Raw genomic sequence first — 13,400 nt, forward strand, 5'->3', positions numbered from 1 at the left:
TGTGCCCCAGTGTAGGGGAATGCCAGGGCCAGAAAGTGGGAGAGGGCTGTGTGGCAGGCATGGGGAAGGGGGAGGCAACAGGGGCTTATTTTTGTTGTTTTTGTTTGTTTCTTTGTTTTTTGGAGGGGAAACTGGGAGTGGAGAAGTTTACATGTAAATAAAGCAAATATAAAAAAAAAAGAAAAGAAAAGAAAGAAAATAAATATTTTTAAAAGCTCACTAGAGATCATTATGAACACATAGATGCTAAAATTAGATCTCTAGAAGAGTTGGACAGACTTCCAGACAATATAACTCTTTCAAGATGGAATCAGCATAAGAAAATATTTAAAGATGAACAGACCAATAACAAGTCCCTAGTTCTTCATTAAAACCACATGACCTTCTCAGGAGTCATAGAAAACGCATTGTATAGGATTCAACATCCTTTCTTAATAAAATCACTGGACAAATTATATTTAGAAGGAATGTTGTACTTCAGTGAAATAAAGATCCCATATGATAAACCTGGCATTACACTGAATGAGGAGAAGGCTACACACCTTTCTCTAAGATGGGAATGGTTACTCTCTTTTTGCCAGTTACAAAAATTAAGTCAAAAGAGATTAATGATGTAAATGCCAGGCATTAACAAACAGGGGGAAATGACTTAAGAAACTGAAAAGGGTAGGTTTGGTTTTTGTTGTTGTTTTTTTCAAGATCCCAAAAAAGTCTAGGAACATACATATATATATGTATGTATGTATGTATGTATGTATATACACACACACATACACACACACACACTCACACACACACACAAATGGGCTTTATGAAGTTAAAAGGTTTCTACAAAGGAAACAAAGAAAGGGTGAAGAGACATGTTCAATGGAAGAAAATTGCAAACTAAACTTCTGTAAGGGATTAGTATCCAAAATACCTGCAATGCTAAAGGGCAAATTCTCAGTAGCAAAACCAAACAAATGGACAGGCAGACAGGCAAACAGCAAGTGATCCTGTTAAGGATAGAAACTAGACCGGGATGAACAGTGATTAAAAAAAAAAAAAAAAAAAAAAAAAAAAAAAAGCATACAGGGCCAACAAGATGGCTCTGCAATTAAAGGAGCTTGCCGCCAAGCCTGACAACCTGAATCCAGTCCCTGAGACCCACATGGTAGAAGGAGTGATCTGACTCTCACAGGCTGTCCTTTGACTTCTACACACTTGTCATGTATACATCCCACAATAAATGTATATACATAGATATAGATAGATGGTAGGTAGGTAGATAGATAGATAGATAGATAGATAGGTAGATAGATAGATGAATTTTAAAAAGATACTTGGCCAACAGTTACAGGAATGAGTGTTCAAAATTAGTAAACATATAATCTGAGCTCAAAACTATAATTAGAGTGTTTCATTGGGGGCTAGAGAGATGATCCAGCAGTTAAGAAAACGAGTTGCTCTCTCAGAGGACTTGGGTTTTATTCCCAGCACCCATAATAGCAACACATGACCATCTGTAGTTCTGACTACAAGGTGCTGGTGGGAATGAAAATTAATACAAATGTTATGGAAAACAGAATGGAGATTCCTCAAAAAATTAAAACCAGACCATCCATCAATCCTCTCTGTCTCTGTTTCTGTCTCTGTCTTTGTCTCTCTCTCTCTGTGTGTGTGTTTATACGTGTGTGTGTGTGTGTGTACGTACGTGTATTCAAAGAAAATGAAATTGGTATGTATAAGAAGTATCTGTACATGTATGTTTCATGCAATACAACTCAAAGTATCTAAGAACTAGAAACAATCTAAGTGTCTATCAACCAATGCACAAAGAAAAATGTGGTACCCGCATAGTGAGATACCAATCCTCCATAAAAAGAATGAAACCTGTCATAGGTGCCAGCGTGTGTAGAATATTGGAGATCATTTTGTTGAGTGGCATAAACCAAGCACAGAAAGATAACTACATGATCTCACTTGTGCATAGAGTATGAAATTGATCTTGCTGAGGCTCAGTGGCACATACCTGTAATTACAGCACTTGGGAGGCCGAGGCAGGAGAATCACCAATTCAAGGACAGCCTGGCCTTCCTAGTGAGACCCTGCCTTAAAACAGAAAGAAAACGAGAAGAACATTGATCCTCATGAAAGTTGGGTATTAAGTAGTGATTTTCAGAAGATGGGAAGAGTGCTGGACAGGGAGGAGCTGGGGAGATGGCTCAGTCTGCAAGGTTTCTGCTGTGTAAAACTTAGAATCCAACTTTGGATCTCAAGGACCCACAGAAAAACCTGGTGGGAGCAACAGCTTACCCTATCTTTACCCCAGAGCTGGACAGTGGTGGTAGCAGGAAACAGGCAGATTCCCAGAACTCATTGGTTAGGCAGCCCAGTTAATTACTTACCTCCAGGTTCAGTGAGAGACCTGGTCTCAAAAATAAGGTGGAGAGCAATCAACATAGGCGCTTGTTGTTGACCCTTGACCCCAATGTTGACTCCAGTGTAGGTAGTGCACACACACATGAATGGGCACCTACAAGCATGCATGTAAATATGTACACCTACGCAACACATACACACACACACAACACACATGCGCGCGCGCGCACACACACACACACACACACACACACACACACACACACACACGAACAGACAAGTAGAGAGGACAAGTAGTAGAGACAGGAAGAAATTGACTCATACTACTACACAGCAACATGACTATAGACAAGTAGATACTGTATATTTCAGAAAGCTAGGACAGCCACACCAGGCCATGCCTGTGCTAGCCTACAGGTGGCTAAGGCTATAAGTTCAAGGAAACGCAGTGCTACATAATAGGGCCCTGTCTCAACCAGGACAAGATAGAACAAAAGAAAAAAAACAAAAAATGAAAACCAAAAGATTTTGACTTTTTACCATAAAGAAATAAAACATCAACAGATTAATAACCTGATTTAGTCACTACACAATATGTATACATATCAAACCATCCCATTAATATGTGCAATTTGTGAGAGGGGTGTGTGTTCAAGATAGGGTTTCTCAGTGTAACAGCCCTGGCTGTTCTGTAACTCAATTTGTAGACCAGGCTGGCCTCAAATTTACAGAGACCCACCTGCCTTTTCTGGGATTATGCCAAGTGCTGGAATTAAACGTGTGTGCCATCACACCTGGCTACTATGTACAATTTTTATGGTTTTAAATGGATCTGCTGGAAACTGAAAGGGCTGTTGTGGGAGCATTTATTTACCATAACCTAGAAATTCTGTCCTTTTTTTTTTTTTTAACTTTCCATCTCAGCAATTAGCAGTCAGGAGAATCATGCCCTGCTTCTGGGACCATACATTTCTGCTTTGTGTTTACAGTTATGTAATGTGCTACCCCACCAGAGTGACTGGCTTTGGTGTTGTCCATAGAAGCCATGCTGATCTGAAATAAGTCAACCCTTAGTTCTAAAAAGCACTGATAAAACCAGACTTAGTTCCCAAATGCCGACTCATTCAGTATTTGAAGGTAATTCCTACATACGTGGATTATTGTAATCATCTCATTAATTATCAATGTCCCTGCCTCATGTGTATGACTAAGCTATGATCTATTCATAGCAGTGATGATCATTAGGTGGATAGCGGCCCATTACCTGTGTTATTTTTATTTAGTGTCTATCTCAACAGAATATTTTCTCCACAAAAATAGGAGTTGGTTTTGCACAATTAATTATGTAACCTTTGTGGTTAGCAGTGCACTTTGTGTGCAGATAATCCCTAATAATTGTTGAGTAGAAGACTGGGTGGCAAGCTGGAACCAATTCTCTTATATGCCTCATATGACTAGGTATTAATTCTTTGGATCCCTTTCAGAACCAACTCTCTCTTATAGGCCTCATATGACTAGGTATTAATTCTGTGGATCTTTGAAGTTTGTGATAATAGTGCTAGCTGAGTGTAGAAGAGAGATTTTGTGAAAGATATCTGGCATATTATTTGTGTATCCTGTCCAAGATTGAAAAACACAGCCTGATGACTGTGGTACTCAGTCATCAGTAGGTACTCAACCCTTAATCAGAGCAGCTCTCAAGAATACTTGGCTCTCGTGTCAAGCTTTCTTCCCCTGTTTATTCCTTCATCCTTCAACCCTGTCTCCTATTAGAGAATTTCCCGCAGTGTGTGCTGGAAATCTCCGATCAAGAGGTGTTGGAATGGTACACTGCCAAGGACTTCATTGTGGGGAAGCCACTCACCATCCTGGGGAGGACCTTCTTCATTTATGACTGTGATCCGTTCACCCGAGAGTTCTACAAAGACAAGTTTGGAATGCCTGATTTACCACGAGTTGATGTGACCAAGAAGGAGCCGCCTCCTGTAAAACAGGTAATGTGACAGAAGTCCTGAATGTGGTAAGAATAAGATGTAGACACTGAAGAACTCCGTAAAGACAGATGACTTCTATATGACAGAGACTCACAAAAGGAGAAATACAGAGCCCATCACTGTATGCAAGTATCCACAGTCTAGAGATAGCAAAAGAGAGCATCAATAATGAGGGTTTATAATCTGCTCAATTTTAAAGATCTTCAGTACCTAGTGTTTGTCTCATGAAAATGCAATTTTCTTATACAGTTCACAAGAAAGCCTGTTAGAATAACCTTTCTGAGGTGCTGTCTGTTGTCATTCTAATTCCTTAGAGTATTGTTTATCTTTGGTCTACAAAATATGCTTTGAGGACTATAAAGAAATACATGTTTTATGCAGGATGAAGAATGAGGTTGACAAAACTTGTCTATCCATACTAGTGGAAATTTGTAAGGTCTGTAGAAGATAAAGTAAAGCATATTAAAGTGGAAGATGCCCATAACATATTTCAAGTGACCAAGTGTCTATAGTTCTGCATATAACCTCTGCTTTTGAAGGCTAAGCAACGGCTCTCAGAATGGCTGCCCTATCATTTGTGGGCACTGTTTCTCTCTGTAGGAGTGGGAAGGTAGCAAGCAGAAGGATGACCAGCGAACTTCCTTCTGATAGTCACTAGGCAGCCATAATGTTTACTTTTATAGCAAAGCTTGTAGTAGTTTTAAGATATTTTAATTTTTTCCCATTTTCTTTTAGAAGCAAGGTTTCCCTGTGTAGCCTTGGTTGTCCTGGTCAATCTCTAGACCAGGCTGGCGTGAAAATCACAGATATCTGCCTGCTTCTCCCTCCTGAATGCTGGGATTAAAGGTGTGTGCCACCACCACCTGGCTTTTTCCAAGTTTTAAATCATGTTCAAAGCCATATAACATACCATCTTAGCTACTCCTATGGCATTAATTCAGAGTATATTCTATAGATTCGAGTGGTTTCCCCACTGCTTTTAAGTCAATCAGTTTCCCACATTGTGAAGGGTTTTTTTGTTTTGTCTTGTTTTTAATGCTGGCCATGAAACCTGGGATGTTGCACATGGCAGAGAAGCCTTCTGCTACCTATCTATATCTCTAGCTCTCTTAAACTATGGAGAAGAGAAAATATGGCATTGCAACCCAGCATTATTATACTACTTACTTTAGATTAGTTTATAATGTCTCTCAATTAACTTCTGTGTGTTCGGTGTTATGGAACAGTTAGAGAATGGTCTAATGTCCTTTCACTTTGTATACTGCTTGCCCATCAGATGCAGTGGTAATTCACACACACACACACACCCCACCCACACACCTTTGGTTCATTTAGAAAAACCTTAGTTTGTCCCTCATTTCTGAAGGACAGCTTTGCTACATATAGAATTCTCCACTGGCGTGCTTTATTTCTTTTTATGTTTTGAATGTGTGCTGTGGCATGTGTGTGGAGGTCAGGGGAGAACTTTTGGGAGTTGGTTCCTTCCACTGTGGATTCCAGGGTTCAAATTCAGGTCGAGAGGTTTGTGTGGCAAGTGGTTTCACCTCGGTGAATCACCCTGTGGGCAGGGCCTCTTGGATCATTTTTAAGACCACTGTTTTAAAGCCATTGTCAAACACACTCCCTTGAATCTTCTTCATGGATAACATCTGCTTGGTTTTTTTTTCCTTTAAATGTGCCAGCTTCCTAGTTCTTTAATGTGTCTTGTGACTTGCTGAGAAGAGGATGTTTATTCATTTGTGTTTGAGATGAGCTCTAATTACATAACCCAGGTTGGCCATGAATTTGCGATCCTCAGAAGCTGCTTTTGAGTGTTTCTGAGCTGGCCGACCTTTAAGAAGACACTCGCGGTGACCTCTAGTGGAATTCGAATCCCAGCCACTTTTCTTCTTGTTTTATCTCCAGGAGTTGCCTCCTTATAATGGCTATGGACTAATTGAAGACTCTGTTCAGAACTGTTTTGCTCTCATTCCCAAAGCTCCCAGAAAAGATATCGTTAAAATGCTGGTGAACGACAACAAGGTGCTCCGCTACCTGGCAGCTCTGGTGAGTGCCTCAGTTAAGCAGCTGCAGATGTGTGTCACATACTCGAGTCATTTGTGTGTTGACAGACCTTTCCAGAGTCTATTTCCTGAATAGCAGAAACTGTCTTACCGATTTTAGAACTCGCTGTGATCACGACATTGGATACATTGTATGTTAAGTATAAAAAGTTGAATTGGGCTAGTTCAATAGATACTGCCTTTTGACATTTTTAAAAATTACTTTATGGGTATGAATGTTTTGCCTGCATGCACTTCATGCACTGTAGAGAGCAAAGAGCTGCTTGACCTGTCTTCCCCTGGGAATGTTGGGAATGTAGTTTACAACCTATTGATCCAGGCTCCACTTGTATTCCCCAGAATTTAGGCTTTGCTTCTTCCAGGCAATTTCCCTCTAAACCCTGGAGCATTACTGCTAGGCCATAAAACTCATCTTTGTACTTCACAACAGCCTAAGTGACTTCTGTGCTATCTTAGAGCCAAGCCAAATCCTGACTTCTCACAGACTATTATGTTTACCTGACATTCTCCCTAGACCCCCTATCTTGAGAATTGCTTCTAAGTCAACAGAACCAACCTTAGAGTCAAAGCCATATGTACTCTGTAAAGAACTTTAATGTAAACATATCTTGAGCTTTGTTGTACTCACGGGACTGAGTTAATTCTTATCAGAAAACTTTCTTCCAAAATTGTGGTGTGCTTAAATATGGCTAAAATAAATGAATTGGCATGAGGCTCTTGAAGTTTTGGCCCAAAACTGGTGTCTGAGTTGGGCTGAACGGAGTTTTATTTTTGCCTCTTTGTGGACCATTTTCCTGCTGTCCACAAGACCTACAGGGACACCCCCCGTCCCCAACACACACAATATACCACGTGTGTGTCTTGTGCCCAGGAGGCTAGAAGATAAGTGTCACATCCTACAAGTGGAGTAACAGGTGGTTGTGAAGGTTGTGTCTTAGTTAGGGTTTCCATTGCTGTGAAAAAACACCATGACCAAAGCAACTGATAAAGGCAGTCATTTGGTTGGGGCTGGCTTACAGTTTCAGAAGTTCAGTCCATTATCATCATGGCAGGAAGCAGTGTCCAGGCAGACATGGTGCGGAGAAGGAACTGAGAGTTCTGCATCTTGATTCCAAGGCAGCCAGGAGTAGACTCTCCCTTCTTCCCTGGACAGAGCTTAAGTAAAGGTCCTCGAATCCCACCCTGACACTGACATACTTCCTCCAACAAGGCCACACCTCCTCCTACAAGGCCACACCTCCTCCTATAAGGCCACACCTCCTAATACTGCTGCTTCCCACAGACCAGGGCCAAGCTTATTGAAACCACCACAGGTTGTGAGTCACTGTGTGGATACTGGAAATCAAACCCAGGTCTTCTGGAAAAACAACCAGTCCTCTTAACTCCTGAGCCTCCAATACTCTAGCTCTATACACACTTCCCTTGATACATAGCAAAAGTATTTTAAAGTGAAGCTTAGAAAAAAATGTAAGTTCAAAATAAAACTCAAGCTTAAAAAAATGTGTTCATCACATTTAAGGAGATAAGAAGCAAGGTTGACGATTGCAACAGAGAATAAAAACAACCCCGCTCTCCCTCCAAATTTTAAGTTTTGAAATATATTTTGAGGACGAAATTGAAAAAACATTTGCAAAACATTTGTTAAAAGATCAATCCATCCCATTTTAAAACAAATCTCTTAAGAAACAGAGAGTAGGGCTGGAGAGATGGCTCAGCCGTTAAAGGCTAGGCTCACAACCAAAAATATAAGAAACAGAGAGTAAAGGAATTGTCTTAGTCTTACAAAATACACCTACAAACCCCATGGTAAACTGCATACAGAGTGGTGAAATGTTGAGAAACCTCTGTCTGGTATCAGGAGCAAGGAGACAAGACTGCCAGCACACTTTATGCCCAGCCTTGTTCGGGAGTTTCTAGGCAGAGCAGTATAAGGGAGAAGGAATCCAGTATAAGCCCAGGGTAAGTAATACTGTAGCTATAGGTGGGTTCTAAGCACTTTAGGAGTAGAGAAGGCACCCACTGCACAGTGTTGAGCCAGTACTGGCAGAAGACCTGCCCATGCTTCCCAGATTGCTAAACATTGGCCACTGTGGTGGTTTGAATGGCATAACTCAGTACTAATGGTAATGAATATTCGAATACTTGCTCCCCCTCCTTGCTGGTGCCTTTGGGGGAGGGTTAGGAGGTTCAGTCTAGCTGGAAGGAAGTGTGTCACAGCAGGGTGGGGATGGGGTTTTGGCTTTTAAAAGCAACTGGCCATTCCTAGTTGTTTTCCTCTTGCTTGTGGATAGAGATGTGAGCCCTCAGCAGCTGCTGCTCCGTCTGCCCCATCTCCTCCTGCTCCATCATCATGACTCTCATACTGTAGAACCATGAGCCCCAAACAAACCCTTCTATAAGCTGCCTTGTTTATGGTGTTTTATCACAGCAACAAAATGAATACAGTCATTTTGTGGAAGGGATCCAGTTTTGGATGTACGTACAGTTCCCTGGAATGTCAGAGCTCTGGGACTCTCCAGCAGTGACCCTCACGGCAGATAGGTGACCCCGGATGTTCATCCATCCCCTGACCTGAAACTCAAGACTTTCACAGTTGATGAGCCTTGTAGGGGTAGAGCTATTTTTCCCTGTACGCTTTTCTGCCTCAGTTGAACCTCTTACCTTAAGCTTCCCTTTTTTGATTTGTCAACACCTATCCCTCTGGCTCTCCACAACTGCTCATTGGAGCGGTCTCTCCTACTGAGCCTATGACAAGCTGACTGTTGTCTGTTCTCTGTCCTCAGCGCCCACCCCCCATAGCTCAGTTACTATCTCCTGTTCTCAGCCCCCCCCATCCCCCACTCCCCCTGTAGCTCAGTTACTATCATTTTGTGTTGGTTTGGTTTGGTTTCAAGACAGAGTTTCTTTTTGTTACCCTGGCTGTCCTGGAACTAGCTCTGTAGACCAGGCTGGCCTCAAACTCATAGAGATCCACCTGCCTCTGTCTCTAGAGTGCTGGACTTAAAGGCCTGTGCCACCACAGATCCTCAAAATTGTGCCCAGCCACTGCCCCTGACGTGGGGACTACTTTTGAAGGCTGTGAGTTTGTCAGGTTGCTGGGCTCACCTTTCAGTTGAGCCTTCTCCCCCTACTGAGGAGCCATGTGGCTGGAGCTACACTCAGCCTGCAGCAGTTCTTCCTGGTGTCTGGCTCTTGTGTTGCTCTGCTGTATCCTTTCATGGATGGAGATGCATCCTTTTGTAATCGCCAAAGCACTTCCTCCCTTTCCGTCTTTGGACTCTCAAGTCAACATTGTAAAGCCAAAGGTTCTTAAATAGAAACCCCAGGAGTTCTTCTTCTCCAAAACTAGAAGATCTATTAACACTGGATCTACACTCCCACAAGGCAGCAGTCAACTGGAGTTCAGTTAGGATGGCTTCCCTTAAGACGCCTTCCTAAGATGAAGCCTGTCTGTCCCAGCCTGGACTCTCAATACATGGCACGTTTATATGAATCCAGCTTGGTTTCATTTAGGCATCCCTAGAAAGATCATAAACCTTGGTATTTTCTTTCCTTCATCTTTCTAGGAATCCCCTATCCCAGAAGACAAAGACCGTCGATTTGTCTTCTCCTACTTTCTTGCCACAGATATGATCAGTATCTTTGAGCCACCTGTTCGAAATTCTGGGATCATTGGGGGCAAATTCCTGGGCAGGACTAAAGTTATTAAAGCATTCTCTCCAGTTGACAACCCCATTTACTACGGACCAAGTGACTTCTATATCGGTGCTGTGATTGAGGGTAAGCCTACACATAGTTCAGAGTTCCCTGTTGCCCTGGAGAATGGATTCTTCATAGCTGTGATTTACTGCATTCTTAAGCCTTATAAGAGGTATTTGATTGTGTTCTGACTAAGATGATACTAATATGACTGTATTCATGCTACCATTTCTTAATCTCCTTGCTTGTCAATGAAACGATAAGTCACTTGTTGATACTACATTGTTGTTTATATCACCTTCATTCATTAGATAGAACCCAAGGAAACCACTGCACATTAATGTGTAAAGCTGCTCAAAACTCACTAGTCTGGCCAGATGTGGTAAAAACACAACTTTAATCAAAGAACTTTAGAGGCAGGTGGGTCTCTATTCAAGGCCAACCTGGTCTATATAGTGACTTCTAGGACAGCCAGGGCTTTGTAGAGAGACCTTGTCTCCAAAAGCCAAAACAATTCACTAGTCCAGGTCACAGATGCTAAACTGTGGACTTATTTCTAGAGGGTTGGCATTATTTTGCTCGTGAGTGCATGAGAGAAACAAAACTGAACTATGCGTGGTGCCCCTCTCTTCTCAGTGTTTGGCCATCGGTTTGTCATCCTCGATACAGATGAGTATGTTTTAAAGTACATGGAGAGCAATGCTTCGCAGTATTCACCAGAAGCCCTCGCCTCAATCCAAAACCGTCTCCGGAAGCAGGATCTTCCCGCACCAGAATCGGAAAGGTATGTCTGACTATCTAAGGTCAAGACTTGACACTAGAAAGCAACTTCTCTCTGTGATTGTATGGGTATGTCGTATGTCTGCACATGTGTGCACGGGTGCTCATGCTCATTCACCCATGTGCAGAGGCCAGAGAAGACCATTAAGTATCCTGTTCTATCACTCTCTGCCTTCTTTCTTTGAGGTACAGTGTCCCGCTAAGTCTAGAAAGTGAACAAGCAGTCAATGATCTTTCTGCTCCCCACATCACTAGAGTTGATGGTGCAGCCACACCCAGGGGTTTGGTTTGGTTTGGTTTGGTTTGGTTTTTATGTAGGTGCTGGGACCTGGGCTCCTCAGACCCACATGCTCATGCAGCAAGCACTCTGACCCGCTGAGCCATCTCTACATCCCCCACTAGAAAATAATTCTTGTCGAAATAAATGCCTAATCACGGTTTAGAATTCCAAATTTCCTTCACCTAGTAGAAGCTGGGCAGACAAGGAAGATTCTTTGGGCTCAACATAATAACTACAATTGTAGAAGTCTTCCAGTTTTTATCCCTGTAGCCAACAGTTATTGAATGAATGCCGGTCACGTCTACTTCAGATGTTATCACTTGGCCACTGATTTTATCAAAATAGATAAGAAACCGCTATCTTTCTGGACTGACGTAAACCAGAGTTGATAGAGAGTAACATGAGTTTGCCATACAGTACAATCCATGATAAATGCCCTCCAATACTAAAGAAATTGTGGGTGGCAAGCCTTTGTTGAGGTTGGCAGTGGTTTGCACTTGCTTGGTGGGAGGGGAGACACCTTGAGGGCAAACCCTTGAAGGGAAGGGAGATCCCTGGTTCCATGTGTAGAGGGGATTTTCAGGTTGAGCACAGAGGCCTGCCAGTTAGCATGCTCAGCCGAGCATGTGCAAGGCACTGGCAAGAACAGAGAGAGTGGCTGGGGTGAGAAAGTGAGAGGAAGAGGGATATGTGCTGAAATTTTAAAAATTAATGAAAAAAAAATCAACAAGGAGCTAGATGCCATAAACCCCTCTGGGATTTGGGAAAGGTACCAACTTTTTTTCTGAATGAAGCAGAGATCCGTTGGAATTTGTGAGTAAAAGAGCAGCAGGGTTTGACATACACTTTAAAGGCAACCCTGCCTGCTGCATTGATAATCCAGTCAGAGCCACATGTGCTGGTGCATAGCTAATTCTAGCATTAGGGAGGTACAGGCAGGAGGTTCAAAAGTTTGAAGGCCAGCCTTAGCTACATGGGGAGTCTGAGGCCAGCCTGAGCTACATGAGATTGAGAGGGAGTAAAAGGGAAGGGAGAGAAAGAGAGATCAGGAGGGAGATTAGAAACAGGGGAGGGAGGGGAAAGTGTGGCCAGGATGTAATATATTAGAGAAGAAAAAAATAAGTAAATAAGGGGCTGAAGAGATGGCTCAGCGGTTAAGAGCCCTGGTTGCTTGCTCTTCCAGAGGTCCTGAGTTCAATTCCCAGCAACCACATGGTGGTTCACAACCATCTATACTGTGATCTGATGCCTTCTTCTGGCATGAAGAGCACTCATATACACTATATACATATATATGTTTCATATATGTATATATATATACATATATATAAAACAATACTGTGGGGATGGCTGCTGAGCATGAGGGATATGATCTGATTGGCTGAGCCAATGTGATGAAAGATAAGCTATACGGGATGTGAGGGAATCAGAGGACTTCAAGAGGATTCTAAGATTGGGGCCTGAGCAGCAGGAAGGACTTCCACCAACTGAGATGTGGACAATGGGGAGTACGGGTAAAGGAGTTTGTAGAGGAGTGTGGTGGAGATTTGGGTTGGGGATATATTTTATATTTAGGAGATAAAATAGGATCAAGGATGAGCTGGCATTAAGCAGGGAAGCGAGGGCTTTGGTGAGGAGATTCATCACAGTTTGTATTTGGTTTAAGATGGAAAAAAAATACGAGCAAAAAATGCAAAAAATACAAAAGCTGCCTGCCTTTGATTCAGTCTCCCTGGAGGCCAAGGCAGAGCTACTGTAAATTCGAGGCCATCACAGGCAAAACCCTATCTCAAACAACAGAAAAGGTGTTAGCGCCTGTTAAGATTCTGTGGGGGAAGGAACTGACAGATGTGCAAGAGGTGGGCAGAATTGCTGAATTATGTGAGAGAGGATGACATTTAGCAAATAAATGGAGAGAAGCTGGCGCTGTTAGAAGCACTGTTTCTCTAGTACAATGTTCCTAAAACAAGTTAATCTCAGACCATTCGTAATTTACAAAAATACTGCAGGCCTATATCAGTCATTTCACTGTTGCTGGGGGAAGATGCTATAACCAAGCAATTTATAGAAGGGTTTATTTAGGCTTGTGGTTCCAGATGGTGAGAGTTTATTGTGGGGGTGAGGGAAGCACCGAAGGAAACAGGAAGCAGGAAGTAGCAGGAAGCAGCAGGCATGGAGGCAGGAAGCAGCAGGAAGCAGCAGGCATGGAGGCAGGAAGCAGCA

The 13,400-nt window shown here is 42.5% G+C and overlaps 1 protein-coding gene across 1 annotated transcript in view; it reads left to right on the forward strand.

Moving 5' to 3' along the window:
- Efhc1 (EF-hand domain containing 1) overlaps positions 1-13,400 on the forward strand; it is a 52,598-nt gene that overhangs the window by 21,777 nt on the left and 17,421 nt on the right. Inside the window, exons 6-9 of the mRNA XM_031366981.1 lie at positions 4,135-4,355; positions 6,261-6,401; positions 9,985-10,198; positions 10,754-10,901. Coding sequence (XP_031222841.1) covers positions 4,135-4,355; positions 6,261-6,401; positions 9,985-10,198; positions 10,754-10,901 — 724 coding nt within the window. The remainder of the gene's footprint in view (positions 1-4,134; positions 4,356-6,260; positions 6,402-9,984; positions 10,199-10,753; positions 10,902-13,400) is intronic.

The sequence above is a fragment of the Mastomys coucha genome, unplaced genomic scaffold, assembly GCF_008632895.1.
Source record: "Mastomys coucha isolate ucsf_1 unplaced genomic scaffold, UCSF_Mcou_1 pScaffold14, whole genome shotgun sequence".
Lineage (NCBI taxonomy): Eukaryota > Metazoa > Chordata > Mammalia > Rodentia > Muridae > Mastomys > Mastomys coucha.